General features: G+C 41.1%; 1 protein-coding gene across 2 annotated transcripts in view; it reads right to left on the reverse strand.

The window, feature by feature from the left end:
* PDSS2 (decaprenyl diphosphate synthase subunit 2) overlaps positions 1-21,788 on the reverse strand; it is a 282,652-nt gene that overhangs the window by 27,083 nt on the left and 233,781 nt on the right. For both annotated transcript variants that reach the window (XM_068279435.1, XM_068279436.1), the window contains exons 5-6: positions 8,257-8,331; positions 642-815 (exon numbers count right to left, since the gene is read on the reverse strand). In XM_068279435.1, the coding sequence (XP_068135536.1) occupies positions 642-815; positions 8,257-8,331 (249 nt within the window). The remainder of the gene's footprint in view (positions 1-641; positions 816-8,256; positions 8,332-21,788) is intronic.

The following is a 21,788-nucleotide window of genomic DNA, read 5'->3' on the forward strand; positions in this document are numbered from 1 at the left end:
CTGTGTCTGATGCATGTTTTATAAGTCTGTCCTCCACAGTGCCTATATAAAAGAGATAGATAGATAGCCTATATAAAAGATTTTATACTACCCAGAGCTTCCTTCAGCCCCATGAGCACAGATGTGTCCCTTGCTGTTCTCCCTAGTGCCTCCGTTCACCTGGTATCGATCCCGGTAATCTGGTTCAGTTGCACCAATCGGTTCTTCTACAAAGAGCCTGACTGGTACGGCTGAGCCAGTTACTGCAATCAATACCAGGTGAACGGAGGCACTTGGGAGGATGGCGAGGGATGCATTGGTGGTCACGGGGCTGGAGGAAGCCCTGGGTATTTATAACATCTTTTAAATAGGGGTAAGTATAAAATCTTTTAAACAGCCCATCTCAGGTACACTTTAAACTTCAATGGTACTTTTAGTTACACTTAACCTAATATTATTCACCAGGGGGACTGCAGCAGAAAAATAAATCACTTGCTAACAATTTTTTTTCAGGGCTAACCAACAATTTTCCCAAGTCTCTGCATAGTTTTGTAAACAAAACACACCTTTGAGACAAGCCTATACTTTGTTGAAAAAATATGTTTTCTTAAAAACTGCTCTCATCAGATGCTGCTGAAGATTGCGCAGCAAGAAATACATACCTTATAACTTAGGGACATGTGTTTTCCATACTGGAAAGCCATAGACTGAATATCTGCATCATGCCTGGCTAACTCCATTGCAGCCTGACAGCTCTTGGCCAGCAGTGCACCATGGGAGAGGAAAATGTGCTCCATCCAGTTGTCTATGCCATGGTCATCAGTAAAACTGGTTTTCTGAAATACAAAAGCACTTGTGAGTAACAATTCTTGGACTATTATTTTAAATATAAACTTCCAGTCTAATCCTGCTCAGTGATCCTACAGAACAAAGTTAAAATGGAACCAGGATAGTTGCGGAGGTTCACTTTATATACTATATGCCTCCATCCATGTGATAAATAATATATATGGAGGTGTACCGGGAATACAAATAGAAAATATCTTATATAATCAAATAATTAGTCAACACACAAGCTAGAGTTAGCTGAAATATTAATTCATGAATAGCACTGTCATTTTTGTTGAATGTAGTGACAGAACTTGTCCATACAGTGCCTGAAAGGCGTAAAGCTTGTGATTAAAAATAATGCAGAGGAAAACAAATATTGACATGTATTATGTTTCAGTGAGTGTTTGTAAAGCCATATCATTCTTTTTCTGTTCTTTGTAACTCAAATGTAAAATATGTTAATAAAAAAAACAGGTTGAGTAACACATTTTTGATTATAAAAACAAAATACATTTTGGCTTAAAGATTATTATAAACTTGTGTTTAGCCTGTTAATAGGTTTCATTGCTTACCAGGGTACTGTACAACAATGGTTTATTGACATGGATAAGTAACATGGGGCCCCAGAAAGCCAAAGGTACAGATGGAATCGATCCCAAAGACATTTTAAAGCAGAACTTTAATGAAGGATTGAACTTTATCCCAATCAGTAGCTGATACCCTCTTTTCCCCCCAAGAAATGTTTTCCTTTTCTCAAATAGAGCATCAGGGGGCTCTGTATGGCTGATATTGTGGTGAAACCCCTCCCACAGTGTGATGTTATGACCATGGTCCTGACAGCTCGCTGTCTGAGCCTCACTGCATTGCGAAACAGCAGTTTCCAACCTCCAAACAAGCAGCCTCTCCTTCCGCAGACATCACCTGCCAGCAGTAAAAATGTTGCCATGTGATAAATGACAGAATGTAAATCGGGGAGAGGAAAGGTTTTACAATGGGCAAACACTGAATAAATCATTAATAATTATTGTAAAAATTAAGCACTTTTTTCATTCCATTATTTTCACTGCAGCTCCTCTTTAAGCTGAATTCCAGAATATGGGGTTTAGAGGCTTTTTATTGCAACATACAACCACCCCAGCGAGGCTGTGGAAGGACTAGTGGTGCAGTCCAATATCCTTCAACAGCCCTTGCACTGTGATGTGGCTCATAAGCAGAAAAGTTCCGTGCTACTTGAGCTGCAGGTCTGGCAAGGGCCTTGTAAGCTGAAGATAGAGAAGACATCAATGCTACTGCCTGCTCTACCTTCTTTCAATAATGTGGCCATTTTGTGGTACAGCTGGAGAGCTGTGTGTCCGCCACAGAATTACTTGCGCAAAAACCTAGAGTGCTTATCTATATAGCAGTTGTTAAAAGATCACTATAGTGAAGAATTATACAATTTAAAATAAATATGTACACGATCAGACCCCACCAACAGAGAGCTCTGTTGGTGGGGGGAAAAGGGGGGGGGGGGGAATCACTTGTGTGCTGTGTTGTGCAGCCCTGTAGCTTGGCCTTAAAGCTGCAGTAGCCAATTAGGGAAAAAATAACCTGGTCTTTAGGGGGGGGGGGGGGGGGGGGTTAACACTGCGGTCCTCAAGTGGTTAATGAGAACCTGAATTGGAAATAAAAAGTCAAAATGACCATACGCAGGTCATACTTACCTCCTGTGTAGTGTACTCCTTAATCCCTTTCTCCTCTCCTGCGTCCCATTTGTCCACTGTGATCAATGGAATTCTCCGTCCTCCATTTTAAAAATGGCCATTACCCCATAGCAGCTTTCTGGTGAGCACACTGTTAAACTGTAATATCCCCCACTTGAGCCATAGGGAAACATGGACATTACCACTCACATTCAGTTGTAACTGACAGCAGCTGATATATAACTGACAGCAACTGCTATATTTCAGTTCTGACAAAATATTGTCAGAACTGGAAGGGATCACTGAAAGAAGAAAATGGTGAGCTTCTGAGAGGAACTGACGGTGAGGTTAGTATGTAATATTCATTTGCAGCTACGTCATGTGTTTATTTTAAATATTTTGTCTAGTTTCAGGTTCCCTTTGAGTATTCTATAACATGCCTCTATCTATATAAGTTCCCCATCTTCAGTGGCCCAGTGGCCCTTGCAACTGTCATTAGGCACATTAACCCAGTTACACGATGCAGGAGAAGCCACTGGCTGCGCACTATCAAGAATTGCTCATGTAGCAAAACCATTAACTTCAGTAAGTGCATTTTGTATGAAAAGGTTACTCTGCTGAACTGGTTGCTGAGCCCTTAATTGCTTTACACCATTACAGACAAGTACTATATAGCCATAATTGCAATGAGAGGCACTGTCACAGTGCTGTATCTACATTCAGCAGATCTGTGGGATTTTTTTGTATAGCAAGGTAAAAAGCAAAGTGCAGAAACACATAGCAACTTACCAGCAATGAGATTTCTTTGGTCTTAATGCTTTAAAGAAATGTGAAATATAGTAACTGTACTTTGTCATAACCTCCGCTGTCTTATTAAATAAGGCAACGGATGTTAGCTTTAGGATGGCTTTCAGTTAATTTAGCCTATCTTCCCTGAAATTCTGAACCTGTCATTATTTTACCCCATTACTTTTCATGAATTAATAGCCTGTCTGTGCAGGGTGAAGTTTGATATCATGCTTGCTTGCTACAAAAGATATTGTTTCTTTTCAAATCAGTCTCAAATTTTGTGATCCCTCCTCTCCCGGTAACACTGCACCCCTTGGCACATGCTCAACTTAGTAAGATTAGAGTATGCTGCAGGAATTTGATTTAGTCTCTGGTTCTGATTTCTAGAAAGATGATACCCCATACAAATGAGATGGTCTTAAATTTCATTCTTTTCTAAGCATATTGTATGTTGCATTTTGTACAGTGGGCAACAGTTCAACATGATGTTTTGCAGTGTAATAAGACCATTCACATAAAATCTGTTTATTATTAAACACCTAGTACCCAGAAACAATGCAGACAGTCGCTAGTTGTTGCATATCTGTAGAAATTTGCATTAATGAGTTGAGGGGATCAGTTTCAAAACCTGTTGAAAGTAATAACATTAACAGAGATTTGAAGGGAGTACAGCTGTATCGGGCATGACAATTGTTTCCAGGACTCCGAAGAATAAATTTACTTTAGACTCTGCATGTAGATAGTCAGGAAGCTACAATTCAGCCAATAAATTATAATCTTTAGATTTTCAGTTACAGGGTACTTGGTGAGCTTTACAGAACCTGATTTAGGGCTGGTGCACACCAAGCGTTTTCAAAACTGCTGCCGTCTGTGAAAACGCTTGGCTAAGTATCTCAATGGGATGGTGCACACCAGCGGTTTGAGGTTTTTAGCAAACCGCAAATGTGGCTCCAGCAGCATTTTTGTGGTTTGCAGATGCGTTTCTGCCTCAATGTAAAGAATAGGAAAAGCTCAAACTGCTCTGAAAAACGCTAGATCAGAGGCGTTTTTGTTACAGAAGCTGTTCAGTAACAGCTTTACTGTAACAATATATGAAATCTGCTACAAAAAATGCTCCAAAAAACGATAGGCATGTTTAGAAAATCTCTGCCTAGAATCGCGCTGAAAATCTGCTTCAAAAACCTCTAGCGTTTTACGGATCTGCTATAGGTTTTTGGTGTGCACTGGCCCTTTCTTGTGGTTGACCTAAAAGAACCTAAATCAGCCTACCCAAAACCTGCTGCAAAGCACATTTTTACTCCTAAACAATAGGGATGGTCAATAAGATGCAAATAACTCCAAACTGATGCAAATGTTATGCAAATGTATGTAGCTTGAAAATGGACTAATCAAGTTCCACCTCGTCAGGATTTAATTTACCGTAGTCTATTTTCATGCTTCATAAATATGCATAGACCTGCATCAAGTAATAGGTATTAGCAAACCAGTTTATCAGCAAATAGTCTATTAAATGATTTGTAGTTTTCAAGAGAACCAGACACATATAGTCCTTTGTATTAAAGCTAATGTAACCCCGGTTTAAAAAAAAAAAAAAAAAAAAAAAAAGATACTCACCTAAGGAGATGGAAGGCTCGGTCCTAATGAGCCATCCCTCTCCTCTCCAGGTGCTGCGCTGGCTCCTCCGTTCTCATCCCACGCCGAGGGGACTTCGGAAGTCTTCGGGAGCCGAGTCCTCCTGAAGACAGGCGGCGCACAAGTCAGTGCGTCATAGAGGGCGCACGCGCGTACGCAGTGTAGAGCGGCCCGTCTTCGGGAGCATTTCCGAAGCCTCCCTTCGGCCGGGAGACAGGGGTATTTGCCCGAAACGGTCGAATACCGCTACGGGGGAGCCAGGACAGCAGCGGGCACCGGGAGAGGAGAGGGAATGATCTATGGGACCCAGAGCCTCCCTCTCATTAGGTGAGTATCTGACTTTTTTTTTTTTTTTAAACCGGTTCCCATTAGCTTTAAAGCACACATGAACCGTGTCGATAAAAATGACTTACAGTACTTACCTGGGTATTCTTCTTGACTTACATTTCTGCATAATCCATGCGTTAGGCATAAATCATGCGGCAACACGCTGCATTGTTTGCTACAGGAATGCGTCGGTTTGAATACCGCGCACCGGATTGCAGCGCGTTAAAGGGGTTCTGTGGGGGTGTCCTGAGGATAAAAACTGTCACTTACCTGGGGCTTCTATCAGCCCCCTGTAGCAGTAATGTCCCACGCCGTCCTCCTCCGATCTGCCATTCTCCGCCGCCGGCCCCGGTCAATTATTCGTCTGACGACAGACGAATAATGCGGGCTCCTGTCCTTGTCATTGTAAGCTTACTGCGCAGGCGCAGTACAAAGGTTTCTTGTACCGTGCCTGCACAGTAAGCTTCTGATGACGCGGGCGGAAGCGAGCAGGTGCACGGCCCAGGCCGTGCAGCTGCAGTTGAAAGCATGCCGTGCTAGACCGGAGCCGGCGGCAAACGCCAGATCGGAGGAGGACGGCGTGAGACATTACTGCTGATAGAAGCCCCAGGTAAGTGACTGTTTTTATCCCCAGGACACCCCCACAGAACTCCTTTAAGTGTGCAAGTCTCCATAGACTTGCGTGGCCCTTATGGCAGGGAACAGGGCGACACAGCTGTCAGGTGTAAAATGTGTTTGAAAGAAATGTATTTTGTAGATATGAGTAATAATAAGTAATTTTCTACTTTGTTTTCTGTGTCTGACACCTGCTGATTTTCTAATTTATATTTTAAACTGAAGAATTTGGGCACAAAAAGTCTGTGCCTTGTATTTGGAGTTCCTCAGTGTATTCAAGAATGACTGTTGATTCCCCTAAATATTCGGCCAGCTTCCAACTGTCATTTCTACAGTGCTGAAGCATAACTGTGACAAAGCAAATATGGGTAACGAATGCAAATACTTTCCACACCTGAGGCTCTGGGTTACAGTTTTATCTCTGACACTAGGAGGCTAAATTACTAAACCTACCACACAAACAGCGCTGGTTAATATAAGACAGCGCACACTATACGCGGCCCTGTCAGCATAGCTTGCACTCTTAACTTACACACGATTCTTCCTACAGCCTCACAATGTGCTGGTAGCATGACCGCGATACTTCACTAGCACACAGCTACTACTGTAATACCACGTGTAGCGTGCGCTCACTAATATTAACCCGCTGTTTGTGCATGACAGGTTTGGTAAATCAGCCCCAAGAAGAGCTATACTATGTTAACTTAAGATTGGTGCCCACTAGGGTTGGTGAATAAGATGTAAACACTTTTAAATTGAACCAAATTTGTATGCGGTTATTCAAATTTATGCAGCGTGAAAATAGACCAGTCAAACAGTACTGCTGTGACATTGCATTTGTTCATTTTCAGCCTGCATAAATTTGCATACATTTTTTTCAGCATCAGCTAGGAATTAATTGCATGTCTTTGACTATCCCTAGTGCCCACTAATTCCTGTTAACATCACATGACCAGGGTTTGTAACAGATGACCAAGGTGAGCAGCTCAGTGAAGACAAAATGTTTTGTGCATCTGTGTTATCAATAATAAGCCTAGGGAGTGGTTACATTAACTCAACATTAAAAAGTAACTTAAAGTGAACCTCCAGACTAAAAATCTACTTAGCAGAACTGAAAAAGTTTTGTGTTTAACAGTTTCACAGCATCAAAACTTTGTTTCTCTTATTGAAGTCTCTTTTTTAGCTGCATTTTTAGCTAAGCTCCGCCCATCAAAGAAAACTGCCCAGGCTTTTTACCCCTGATGCTGTGCAAAGCACGATGGTATTTCTGATGTTTTTGTTCTCGTTGCCTAGCAACTGGGAGGGGTGATCAGGACACATGACAGTTGGAACGGGGTCTCATGCTCCCTGTCACCTTCTTTCAACCAAAAAGATGGCTGCCCTCATGAAATCACAAACCTTTGCCTGTTCTTTTAAAACAGGATGGGTAAGATATTATATTACCTATCTATTTTAATTAACATAACTAATGTAACTTAATGACTATGTTTGTTTAGGCTAAAGTTCCTCTTTAAGGGTGTCAAATTCAAAAGAGGCAAAAAAGTAAAGCAGGACCAGGAGCACACCTGCCATCAGGCAAAGTGAGGTGGCAGCGATTTTTCTGACAAACATATGAATTTCAATTTCTAGCATTCACTGTTAATGTGCTGATTATAAGTTTGTTACCAATAGTTCATAGTTTTAGGAGAAACCGTTATCACTGGATATACCTGAAGCTCACCCATGCCAGTGTTTGTGTATATATGAGAAAGAGAGAGGGGGGGGGGGGGGGGAGAGAGAGAAAGTTGAGGGAGTCTCCCCTAGTGTTGGTGTTCAAACACTAACGCTAGTGTAGACTCCCTCAACTAACCAGAATAAAACATTACATTTGAAAAAGAAAATGCATTTTGTGTTACATGACTTACCGTGATGGGGTTTAAGTATAACAGTGTGTAGGATTGAACTAAACCTTATTAATGTTGCAATTCAACAAAATAACCTGCTATAAAACATTTTCTATTGACTGTTGTCTAAAAATAGAGAGTAGTCCCTTATATAACAACAATCACTTTTTAAAACCAAATTTCCCATGCCTGACCCTCGGTTGTGTAAATAATCCTAACAAGACCATTTTTTACCAGTTTGAGTGGCATTGGTCTTGTACAAATCAGATTTCATCTAGGACATTAAAACTGTGTGTTTCACATATCATTATTACAACATTTTCGGTTTGTACTCATCTTAAATTTTCTTGTTTATACCCACCGCTTAAAGTCAGCTTGCTGTTGTGCCTACGCACGGTTATACCCAATTGTCGTGGGCCTTGAAACCATCAATTTAATCCATTCAATGATTATAGTCAGAGAAATGAGTTCATGCATTATCAGCCTATTGGTTTAAAAAAAATATTCAAATGGCTCACCTCCTGCAAATATGTGTTTTCATAATATATTCCTTGAACCAGATCTCCTATGGCACTGGACACAAGTTCTACAACCTGCAGCAGAAGTTAGACAATTAATACACAGAAAATGCCAACATATTAATGCTCTGTCATTTGGTTTATTTATGCTTTAGATCGGATTACAGGTGCATCTCCCTTACAATGCATTTGCTACTTAAAGGGGAACTGAAGTAAGAGGTATACGGAGGCTGCCATATTTATTTCCTTTTAATCAATACCAGTTGCCTGGAAGCCCTGCGGGTCTATTTCTCTGCAGTAGTATCTGAATAACACCAGAAACAAGCATGCAGCTAGTCTTGTCAGATCTGACTTTAAAGTCTGAAACACCTGATCTGCTGCATGCTTGTTCAGGGGCTATGGCTAATAGTATTAGAGGCAGAGGATCAGCAGGGCTGCCAGGCAACTGGTATTATAAACATGGCAGCCTCCATATACCTCTCTCTTCAGTTCCCCTTTAAAGAGAAACCATAACCAAGAATTGAACTTCATCCCAATCAGTAGCCGATACCCCCTTTCCCATGAGAAATCTATTCCTTTTCACAAATGAATCATCAGGTGGCTCTGTGTGGCTGATTTTGTGGTGAAACCCCTCCCACAAATGATGCCAGTGCCTCACAGCACTGAGGTACTGACATCACACTGTGGGAGCCTTGTTGCATTGTGGGAAATAGCAGCTGTTTACAACTGCCAAAAATGCAAGCCGCATCTCCTTCCAGTGACATCACTTGCCAGCAATAAAAATGTCACCATGTGATAAATGTCATAATGTAAATAAGGGAGAGGAAATATTTTACAATGAGCAAACACTGACTAAATCATTTATACATAGTTATTGTAAAAATGAAGCACTTTTTTATTACATTATTTTCACTGGAGTTCCTCTAAGTATAAAAACTGATTTTATCTCTGGCTTGATGCATGCAACTGCTACTCGCTACAACCGATTTGCAAACTTCATGGCAATACGCAAAGACAACATAAAAAAAATAGGTGTGGGTAAGAGCATTTTTAATTTTGCAAAGATAGTTATGAAACTGGCTTCATTGTGAAGAAAAATCTAGTCACAGAAATTTCTGCAACATGCTGGGCTGAGTGTATGGAGGCAGTCAACTAAAAACTCCACATCATCTAAATTGGGCCTGACAACAATTGAGCCCTGTTTTTAAATTAATTTATTACAATATTTGTAATTAATATACATGTATAAAAATGTTTTCCCCTGGTAGAGGACATACACTCTACTTGCAAGTGGAATATTTTGTTAATGGATCCGGGGTCACATTATAGACTTTTACAAAGCATATTTCCCTGAAACAGCTGTATTACATGTAGTAATTGTGTGAATGATCACAAACTCGCTTATTCAACTTCACTAACCATAAAAACATTGGGTAGGGTGAAGTAGGGCTTTAATCATTCTTCAGGAGGCATGAAGTACTTTTTCACTGAGCTATAAAGGGTACCAATACATTTGTCCACATGTTCAATTATGTAAGGGTGTTTCATACTCATTACAACTCAAATGGTTGATGGGGTTTAATAATTAATGATTGTACAGATTACAATTTTTTTAATAAGATTCATATTTTTCATTAAATGTATAAGGGCAGCCTGCTAAGAAATATTACACATGCCCATGTGTTTTCCAGCACAGATTTACATGTTCCGCTGTCTAATCATTCTTCCCCTCTGTTAAGGAAACAAGGGGAGAAAAGCTTGCAGTGGGCTCCATGACACAAACCGTCAACGGTGAAGGCAGCATCCATTTCTGTCATGTCAAAAGAGTAGGAGATCTAGATAAAAGATGATTTCTGTTCACATGGGAACAGGGAGGGCAATATAAATAAGTGCTGAATGTAATAATAAAAATTCCTTCAGGCAACTCCATCTGTTGTAATATTGAAGACAAGGGCTAGTGCTTGCTGCAGGGTGAAGTCAGCCATCTGAAGATCATTTGCTGCCTTCTGCTGTCTCCCTCAATGGCATCATAGCTCACTGCTGCTCAGCCCTATAGTACCAATCTGTCATAGTAGATTCATATCTTGCCTATACGTATTAGCATAAGCTGTTTTTAAGCTCTACAATCGTCAAACAACTCATTGGAATATTTGTAAATCAATGCTGCGATAAAGATCATGCTATACAGCTGGATATTAAAATATTAAGATGCTTTTACTAAGAGAAAAAACAGAGGCAGCAGTTATTCAATAATCTTGCACTAGGTTTATGCACTCAACTTACAACAATTACCTCATATATTGGGTCTATGCACCCAATTCTTTGAATTCTTTATATATTCCATGACGATACACTAGGTGTACATATCGAAATCTTTATTTATTCAACTAGATCTATACTATGAATCCCCCCCTATTAATTTAATGACCTCATACTAGATCTATATACCTAATTTCATATTTGTTTATCGACTCTGCGCTAGGTCTATACACCCTGGCCCATATGCAATTAACGTTTTCTCCTGAGTTTTCTCCTAGGTGATATTTTTAAACTTGTCAATAAAATGCCTTTTAAGCCACCAGAAAGCAAGAAAATACTCAAAATAATTTTGATAGTACTTTTTTGGTTTACTTTTTGGCATATGTTTAGTTGAAAAGTGCTGGAAAGTTATTTTAAATAGACAATGAAAAATTATCTCCTAGGAGAAAACTCAGGTGAAAAAGTGAATTGCATATGGCCCCCTATCTCTTATTTATTCCATGACCCTGCATTAGCTACTGGAGTGAAACCTGGAGCCATATGCAATTCCCTTTTTCTCCTGAGTTTTCTCCTGGGTGATATTTTCACAATTTGTCAATAAAATGCCTTTTAAACCACCAGCAAGCAATAAAATGCTAAAATAATTTCGACAGCACTTTTTCATTTACGTTTTGGTACTTTTTCAATTGGAAAGTACTGAAAAGTCATTTTAAAAAGAAGTTGAAAAATGATATGCTAGTAGAAAACTCAGGAGAAAAAGTGAATTACAAATGGGGCCTGGAGTGAAAATAGCTTGCGGAGATAAACTATATAACTCATCCTAAATAGGACTTTCCTGGAATCCCCCGGGCGGGGGGTTGGAACTGCCACGGATGTATGGTTATACTGAGGTAGGTGTTGGATATGGGAAGGAAGGGGGTGTAGTCATGCCACTGCTGACTATAGGTATATGAGGTAGAGAGTAATCAATCCCATCTTGCCAACGGATGACTGCAAAAATACGGCAGCTTCCACAATAAAGAACTTGTGATGTGAGAAAACATCACAGTAATCAGCTACATGAGCAGTATAGAGATGGTTAGTTTTTTTGGGGGGGAAGTGGAGGAACACTTTAAAGAGACTCTTTAACAAAATTTTCAGCCTCATTTCTCCTATCCTATAAGTTCCTATACCTGTTCTAATGCGGTCTGTCTTACTGCATCCTTACCTAATTGCACAGTGGCTGTATTATCTCTGTTATATAATCTAATATTCTTTCCTCTGACGGCTTTGTCAGGCTCAGGCACTCAGGCAGAAATCTGCTGCTCTGCTTGTAATAGGATAGAAGCTATACACACCCTCTCCACGCCCCCTGCAGGCTCTGTGTGAGCCACAGACTGAGCGCCTCTCAGCCTATCACATGCCATGTCTTTTGTTTGTAAACACTGCCTAAAACTGGCAATTACAAGCCAGGATTGCAGCAGGGAGTGGCAGAAACAGCACAGAGGGGCCCAGGAGAACATAATGAATAGAATGGTATGCTTTTTATTGTGAGAATTTTAGAGTACAGATTCTCTTTAAAGTGTGTGTGTGTGTGTGTGTGTGTGTGTGTGTGTGTGTGTGTGTGTGTGTGTGTGTGTGTGTGTACAGATCAATAATTTCTGTCCGGACATCAGGACTGGAGCAAACTGGCTCTGAGGAATGTGGCTGTCCACTCATATAGTGGGGTTACATGAACCCCTTAAAGTTGAGGAGTCCTATAAGGGAGTATGGGGTAAGTTTGGAGGCTATAGGAACATGGAGTAAGACCAGATAGATTCATTCAAATTAAATTGGAATCAAGGCTTTCTTTGAGGATTTCAATCACTTTAGCATATGGAACTGAAAAGATGCAAACTGGTAGCATTGGAATGTTATTTAATAGATTTAACACTAAAAGCTCATACACATGTCCAACTTAATGCACAACATGACTCACCACACAACAAGTTGTTTACCTGACAAGTGCGTACACACACGCCAACCAACTCGCTTAAATACTATGCATCTAGTATTGAACTAGTGCTTCCAAACAGTACTTCCGTACCCTGCCAGATAATCGCCATGTGTGCAGTGTGAAAGCAGAAGGGTGTGCTGGAACCAGGGAAAACACTGATCTGTATTATATAGGCTTAAGGAAAATCTCGACAACTATATGGATTTAGCCCATTGAAGAAAATTAATTCCAGGATAAATAATTGAGTCATTCACCTGGTAGATTGAGTCAGGCTAAATGCAAACCCTTTTTATATTCTACTTGACTATCCCTTTAAAAACTATTCTATGTACCCACATGAAATGTAACATCACTATGGTAAGTAAAATCATACATGGCAACACCTAATGTACCAGGGCGAAAACACAAACAAAAACTATCATAATGAGAACTGCAGCTGACAGTAAACTTAGTGCACAATTTCAAACAAGTATGGCTTGAGGCTACCCCTTCAGCTGCTCTCAAACTTTTTAGCTTCTTGAATGTTTAATTTCCTAAGCTTGCACTTCTGAGGACATCTGATCTTTCCTATAACTCTGCCTAGTTCTGATTGAATTAAGGGATTTTGTTTCAGTCTTTATCATTCTTGTAATTGAAGACATCAAGCTGAAGGATGTAGCCCTAAATAACCCTATACCTCTCAGTATCGCAGGCTCCCTTTATTTGATAATAAAACTTCCTAAAGACCTATTGTGTTTCAGCCATTCTTCTCTAGCCCCTTAGTTAACACATTCGCTGCCGATGGAGCCTGCGACAGGCATGGAGTAAATGTATCACCCCATCACGGACTACTGGTTGTTACATGTATGGCTGCAGGAGAATTATTTTATAGTAATATTTTGTGTATTTCAGAAAAATGAAGACGGACAAAAGTAAACATACAGTAGCCTTTCTTTTTAAACAACTTGATTTGTCATGTGCCCAACCTTATGCTAGTTTGCCCCAATGTCTTGTAATAGGATCTATTGGAAATATTGCCGAAACTGGATCTCTAGAGAAACTAAAAGAACAATGTATCCACAGTGTAACCAGATGTGCTGAGTTACTTAAATGGGGAAAATGAGGTGCTCTGTCCCCTAAAGTCACCCCCCTCAAGCAAATCAGATAAGACCTGGCTCCTACATCCTACAGGATTGAATGTCACCAACAGGTCTAAAGGAATCTGGAATCAGATACTCAGCCTCAGATTGTATTACAGTTTATGCAAGACGCATCCCCAGATTATTCTGACAGCTGAGAGCCATCATATAGATCAATCACTCACTAGCAAATCTTATGGTCTACGAAGTAGTGTAAGTTCGGTGGCTGGTACTGGTAATACGAAGAGGAATGCACAAAGACATCGAGTCCTGCTCTAAATGTCAAAGTGATAGAATGAACTTTTAACAATGCATCTAGCTGTGGATATCCAGCCTTCTTCCTCCCGCTGCTGAAACATGAGACACTGCACAGATTCTGTTTCTACTTTAAACCAACTACCCACCACAAGGTTACACAGCACTTTCACAATAAAATCAAAATTATATCCATTTTGAAATGCCAGAAAAATAAAGAAAGCTACCACTTAAAACACAGATGTATAGGTTTCATGCTGCAAAACCAGAGTCTGTACACAACAGGATAACAAAATTCATGCTGTAAAACCAGAGTCTGTACACAACAGGATAACAAACAGATAAAACCAAGATGTCACAAGGATTATGGTACAGTAGAAAGTGTTTAGGCAGCCAAAATGTTATTTTAATTTTGTACAGAAGGGTTGAATGTTTATGTCCCCACAGCAAATATATGCCCTTATTTCCTGTCCTTGCTTACTGGAACAGGAAGTGAAGTAAAATCTTCTTAACAGGGACTCAGCAATAATAATAATAACAAATTCTTACTGTTTTTTTTTTTTCACACAACTGAAATTTTTTATTGCTGACTTTGTTGTCATCCTTGTCAAAGATATGACCTCATTTCCTGCCCTCACTGATCCAGTTACTGTAAATCGGAATTTGGTGACGTTTCATCAGGAACCCACGTAACAATTAAAACAAACAAACAAAAAACACAGGTGTTCCAGATCTTTTCCACATTACTGAGAATGTTTTTCCTACTACCTTAACCACTTCACAACTGAGGGGTTTTACCACTTCAGCATCCGAGCAATTTTCTCCTTTCAGTGCTCCTTCCATTCATTCGCCTATAACTTTATCATTACTTATCACAATAAAATGATCTATATCTTGTTTTTTTCACCACCAATTAGGCTTTCTTTAGGTGGGACACTATGCCAAGAATTATTTTATTCTAAATGTGTTTTAATGGGAAAATAGGAAAACATTTGGAAAAAAAAAACATTTTTCAGTTTTCCGCCATTATAGTTTTTAAATAATGCATGCTACTATAATTAAAATCCATGTAACTTATATGCCCATTTGTCCCAGTTATTACACCGTTTAAATTATGTCCCTACCACAATGTTTGGCGCCAATATTTTATTTGCAAATAAAGGTGCATTTTTTTTCAGTTTTGCGTCTATCCCTAATTACAAGCCCAACATTTTTAAAGTAACAGTGTTATACCCTCTTGATATAAATATTTAAAGATTTCAGTCCCTAAGGTAACTATTTAAGTTTTTTTTATTGTAATTTTTTTTTATTTATTTTAATACCCAAAAAAAAATATTGGTAACAATTGGGGAGTGTGGGAGTTAATGAGTTAAAATGAATAGTGAAAATAATGTATGTGTATGTGAAAAATGTTTTTGGGTGTAGTATTACTTTTTGGCCACAAGATGGCCACATTTTTTTTTGCAGGCGTCCTACAAGCGTCGGAAGGACGCTTGAAGGAAGGGAGGCTGGGAAACTGAGTTTTTTCACAATGGTCCTGCTGCTTCTCATAGAAGCATGCCGATCATTGCGGGGGCAGAGATCAACGAACGGGAATGGATTTTCCCGTTCATTGATCTCCGGGCGAGCGGGCGGCGGCGTGCACGATCGCGGGAGTGTGCGCACGTGCGAGCAGGAGCGCGGACAGCGGCGGGGGGTGCGTATATCTACGCTCCGGGCGGGGAACTGAAGTCCAAAGGAGCGTAGATATACTGTACCCGGGCGGTGAAGTTGTTAACTCCCTGAGAGCAATACATATCTAGCAGATGTTTTAACCTTTCTCCATTCTAGACAAACCTAAAATTACATATTCTGGTTGCAGTTATACTTTTAGGAATATGGATATGGAAATTGTCAAACAGTGAATTTAAACCAGAGTGAACAACTGTGTATGTCAGTCCAAAGTTTCAGACGGCCCCAGTATGCAAAAGGGAAATGAAGTAGCACGCCACTGGCTGCAAGTTACTTTATACCACCACGAAAAGCATAATGCATGTTACAGACTGCTTTATCAGGTGTACATATTAAAAAGACTGTCAATTCCTTTTATCTGCTCCCTAGGGAAGTGATGTCACAACAACTAAAGCCAGGTATACACCTTCAATTTTTATTAGCCAATAATTGGCCAATTTTACCACCTTCATGTAATATGAGGGTTAACAAATTTTGAATATGATGAACAGATTGTGTAGAGTAAATTCTCATACTACCTGGAGGTGGTAAAATTGGTCAGAGATTAGCCAATCAAAATTGCAGGTGTGTACCAGGCCTAACATCATGCTGCATTAGCCTTTAATAGTATTTAACCCATGGTTATCCCAATCTGTGGGCACTAACCTAGTCTAATAAACTAAAAGTGCAACTGAACAAATAAGTCCAGAAAACACAACTCAACCCCTCATCTTTACATTGCCATGAAAAGACTCTGGGAAACTACACTGCTAAAAAAAAAGGAGACTTTAAAGTGTACCTGAGACCAAGTAAATAGAAGAATTTATACTTACCTGTGGCTTCTTCCAAACTCCTGAAATCCCTTGCCATTCTTCCGGGCGGCTCAGTTCGTCTGCAATCCTTCCCATTAGGAAGGCTTCACTCGCGTCAGTCAGCCGGTTCTGCACCTGCACAGGTAGTACTGCGCAGGCACAAAACAATCCAAAGGACGGAAGCACGACTGCGGTGCACACGTGACCAGACCATGCATGCTGCACCACCACCAGTAGGGATGTCCAACAAAGGCATTACATGGCTTGAAGCAACAGTGACCACACCTTGCTCCTGGCAGCATTCACAAGCATTTTTGATGATGGTCAACGAGTAGGATTCCATGGACTACTGGGTGTCCAAAAATTCACAGAAAATTGCAGAATATATACAAAAGTTCTGTACTGCAAGTGCCATCAGAAAGAGTGATTGGCACAATTAAGGGGCTGGTGGCACTACTGACCCTCCCCCTTTTTAAGAAATGCCTGTCTAAAGACCTCATGCCTCTGGCTGTATGGCCTAAATACATTTTCTACAACCCTCCGAGGGCCTTCTGCATAACCTTTCAGGCTTGTTGGTGCTGCTGTCCAAAGGTGGTACTACATATTAATTGAAATATATATATAAATATAAACCCATGGGAAGGATGATCTAATATGGCCATGTGTGCTTTGGAATGCTATGCAAATTGAGTGTGGTCCTTAAAAAAAATATTCAATTATGGTACACATTTTTAACAAAATATATAACACAATAGTTTCCGTATAGTACTGCAGGCAGGCCATTAACTCTCCAAAAAGTCATACAGAACAGTATATGTAAAAAAATCAGCAAAGTGCATAGAAGTATGGACACACACATCCTTGCATCCTATACAGCACTGAACTCTGATACAACCATCAACATTACGATGATCAAAACCTCCAATTCAGTTTTTCTTGTACTGTACTGATAGTAACTTATGACTTATTCCCCAATTAACATCTAATACCATCTACAATGCACATGAAAGAAAAAAATAACTTTAGTAATTACACAAATATTAATAAAATGTCAATGACACAAGCATGGAGAAAAAACTTTTTGCTTTGCATAGACTAAATGATTTCTGTTTTCTGGATAACAAGCTAGCTTTTACAAATGCCTCATGAAATCCTAGTTTGGTTTGTGGTACAATGATTTAAGCCCTATGCAGTATTTAAGGAGGAAAAGTATCTACATTCACCATGCAAGGTCCATAAATCAGATCTGTGAGAGCATTAAACAGACACAAATTGATCTGTGAATGAAATCAGTCAAAGCAGGACAGCATAAATTGACATGGTTGCAATCATTGCAGCTGACTATTCCTTACAGACAATTTAGCTGTATCATTGTAAAAGCCATTTAACAACTGTCAGATAACCCATACAAAATGGAATGAGTGTCTCCCTGGCAGCAGCAGCATACAGTATTTACCCAGCAAGGTTACAATCACACACTGCATTTCCATTCGTTTGTGTACAGTAATGAAATCAGCAGCAACAGAAAGCCGATGAAATTCCAGAGCGAATGACAGTTGTTACGCAAGCAGCAAGGCAGTAGCGCGAATACAGCATGACCACTAAAGCTCTGTACACACGATAGAATGCGGTCTTTAGAAAACTAGAAGTTACTGGAAGTGTGAAAATGAAGCCCCCATAAGCCAGAAATTTGCCACACATCGGTACTTTGAATGGATCAATCGTTGGTTATCATTGGGTATGAACAACTAACAACAATTGTTGTCTGAACTGTCTACATGGATGATGATGGTGTTTTGTTTTTTAACAATTCTCAGTCGATCCATCGTTTATTCTTAGTGTCTAGCGAGTGCAGTCTAGCGTGTGTACAGGGCAGCAAGCCAGACTTTATATTACATTGACTCTACTATAAATGGGCATTTAAATGAATCTAAATCGTATAATCAAAGTGAAATGTATCAGTGAAGCACAGCTGTTTTACCTGATTATTTATACTTTCTTTGAGATGCTAAGTGTCACATTTAATCAGCTGTCTGTTACATTCATATACCATTTCAAATGTGCCTCTCAATTATACAGGAAACCAAACTAATGGTATTCTTAATTGAGAGATATAAACAGGGAGAATTAAATTAGAATCCCTGAACTCAAGTAGCCTAATTGTGGTTCTTCCAACTTGGAGTTTAGGAGACCAGAACAAACAAATAATACATGGACAAAAGAGTAGTTCAAGACTGTTAACGTTTTTCCCTTTTTTTGAGTTTTCCCTTTAGAATGCATTTGTGACCAGCTTAACCCTAGAAAATTGTGATAGGATCCTTTGAAATGAATGATGAGCCTTTAAATAGCTCCTGTTAACTATAAGTTTTAAACTCTTTGGCCATTACATCTGCTTTGCAATAGTCTGATGCCAATCAGAATCAGAATCAATTTATTACGCCAAGTGCAGCGGTTGCCGCACCCGGAATTATTTGTGGTACACATTGGCATAGAGCATAGTGCAAGAACAACAACAACAACAACATCAGAACATAACTAGCAAGTAGCAATACAGAAATGCATTGAAGAACAGATGCAGGCATTGAAAACATAGTAGTACAAGTACATGTGCAAAATGAACATACGTAGAACGTAGCAGCTGGTCCGGCAATTCGGTTAATTAGTCCTAGGTGCAAGTACAATGAAATGAAGAATCGCCCCAGGTTGAGTACCTACAGGCTATTTAGGTCTGGGTGACAGACTTGCTATTTAGCTTTGCTGTGTGCATGGCTCGAGTTCAGAAGGTGCACTGCTTGGGGGAAAAAGGAGTTTCTATGTCTGGAGGTTTTGGTGGAAATAGCTCTATAGCGGTGGTCGGAGCGCATGCGGTTGAAAAAGCGACCGCCGGGGTGGAGGGGGTCTGGCGTGATCCTATTTGCCCTCGTTCTCAGCATGGAAGCATGAAGGGGGTCCAGTTGTGGCAACGGTGTACCGATAATTCTTTCTGCGGCCTTGATTACTCTATGTAGTCTGTACTTGTCACTTGTGGTGGCGCCGCTATACCAGACGATGATGGAGGAGCACAGGATAGACTCGATGGTGGCAGTGTAGAAGCTTGACATCAGCTCCTGCGGCATGCCAAACTTCCTTAGCTGTCTTAGGAAGAACAGCCGTTGCTGAGCCTTCTTTTGGCATTTAGTGGCGTTTTCCCTCCATCTCAAGTCATTGGTGATGGTAGTGCCCAAGAACCGAACACTTGATACTCTGGTGACCTCTGTGCCTGCGATGAAGATCGGGTTAAGTGGGGGAGGGCGCTTCCTGAAATCCACAACCAGCTCGACAGTCTTTGCAGCATTAAGGACAAGCATGTTATCCTTGCACCAGTTGCAGATGCTCTCGATCTCACTGTGGTAGGAGCGTTCATCCTCACCGCTGATAAGTCCCAGTATGGTGGTGTCATCCGCAAATTTGATGACCTTTACACAGTCGGCAGTTGAGGTGCATCCGTTCGTATATAGGGAAAAAAGGATCGGGGACAGTACGCAGCCTTGGGGGGCGCCAGTGTTTGTGGTCCTCACTCGGGAGAGGCAGCTGCCGAGTTTGACTCGTTGTGTCCTATTTGTGAGAAAGTCTTTGATCCAATCGCAGAGAGTTCGATCAAGCCCGAGTTGCGCTAAGTTGTTATGCAGGATGACCGGACTGATTGTATTAAAGGCAGAGCTGAAGTCTAGGAGGATACTAGCGTAGGTGTAGAATTTGTTTAGTTTTTCAGCTAGTGCAAGGCTCGGGGGAGCGTGTTGAGGAGGAGGTTTGAAGTTCGTGGCTGCCCTGAGGCCTTGCCAGACCTCCCGTGCGTTGTTGGATCAAAGGCTGAGGCCTAACTTACTGGAGTAGTGTAGTGATTGTGGAATTCTCTCCGTGATCAGCGCATAGGACATGCGCTGACACTGCGGAAATCCTCCACAAGCGTATAATTTGAGGGAACCCAGCAAAAGGTGCAACGCACTTGTAGAGGGAAATTCCTGTTGGCAGATGGAGCTGTGGAGTGCAGAGGAACAGATCCTCTGCCCTGCCACAGACGCCAGACAGGAATTGCACGAAGGGAAGAAATGCAGGGCAAGATAGCCCTGAAAGAGAGAGAGCAAAGCGACAGAGGGTATGTGTGTCCACCAATCTAGTCGCCACCCTGCGATGATGAACACACAACCATGAAGATCAGGCGAGAAGGCAATCGCAGGAGATGGCGATTGCTAACAGCGACACAAGACAGAATAAGCACAGAGGAGGAATGTATGTGTGTGCACCAATCTAGTCGCCAACCTGCGACGGTGGACACACAACAGAGGAAACCGAGTGAGAACGCAATCGCCTGAGAAGCGACTGCGAATGAGAATGAGCAAAGGGACAGATTGTATGTGTGTGCACCAATCTAGTCGCCAACCCGCGACGGTGCATACACAACAGAAGATATGAAGTAGGAACGCAATCGCGAGAGAGGCGATTGCCAGAGGTGACACAAGGCTGCAGCAAGGCAGAGCACGAGAGTAGCAAAGGCACAGCAAATCATATAATGAGAAGATAAGGAAAATAATAAACGCTAACTAAACGCGAACACCGCACTCATTCACAACAACGAACGCGTTTTCTGCGCGGTCTCCGCATGTTAAGCACAACAGAGACAAGCACGCCTAACTAACCACCGACAGACAAACATGAAACAGAGGACGCGAGCGCTTGCTTAACGGTTACCTCACCGAGCCTCCAGCAAGCGTGCGTAGCAGACAAAACAGATACACGAAAACAGGAATAAGTGAGAGATACGATCCACTGCTCTTTCCGCCAGAGCGAGTGCGATCCAAGTAAGGCAACAGGGCTAGCAGGATCCACTGCTCTTACCGTCAGAATAAGTGCGATCCAAGTATAGGAAGAGAGTTGCAGACCAGAAGGATCCACAGCCGCTACTGCTAGAGGCTAGTGTGATCCAGGCACGACAGACAGACAGAACAGAAGGGCCTACCAGTAACAACCGCTGCTCTGGTTAGCACCCCACAGACAGACAGAACAGGCAATACAAATAATACAATCCTGACTGCTCCAGCAAGGATGCCTAGTGCAGTCCCAGGAATTACTCTAAGCTAATCTTCAATCAGCATGGCTGACACTCCAGGAGTGTTTCACAGGACAAACCCTTATGACCAGCCACGTACTGTGGAATCACATGGTATATATAGAGCAAGCCTACAAAGGATTTGGCTAGGCAATTTGCATGACAAACGTATGCAAATTCCTCAGCAGCAGCAAGCTGCAAAACTGACAAAAGGTTTCTCTTCCAGAGACCTGCAGAATGCAGACCTGAACAGTGGTCAAAAAGCTGCCTGCCTGCGCAGGCAGCTGAGCGGATCATTACAGTTCCCCCCCTCCTCT

The sequence above is a fragment of the Hyperolius riggenbachi genome, chromosome 4 (assembly GCF_040937935.1).
Source record: "Hyperolius riggenbachi isolate aHypRig1 chromosome 4, aHypRig1.pri, whole genome shotgun sequence".
NCBI lineage: Eukaryota > Metazoa > Chordata > Amphibia > Anura > Hyperoliidae > Hyperolius > Hyperolius riggenbachi.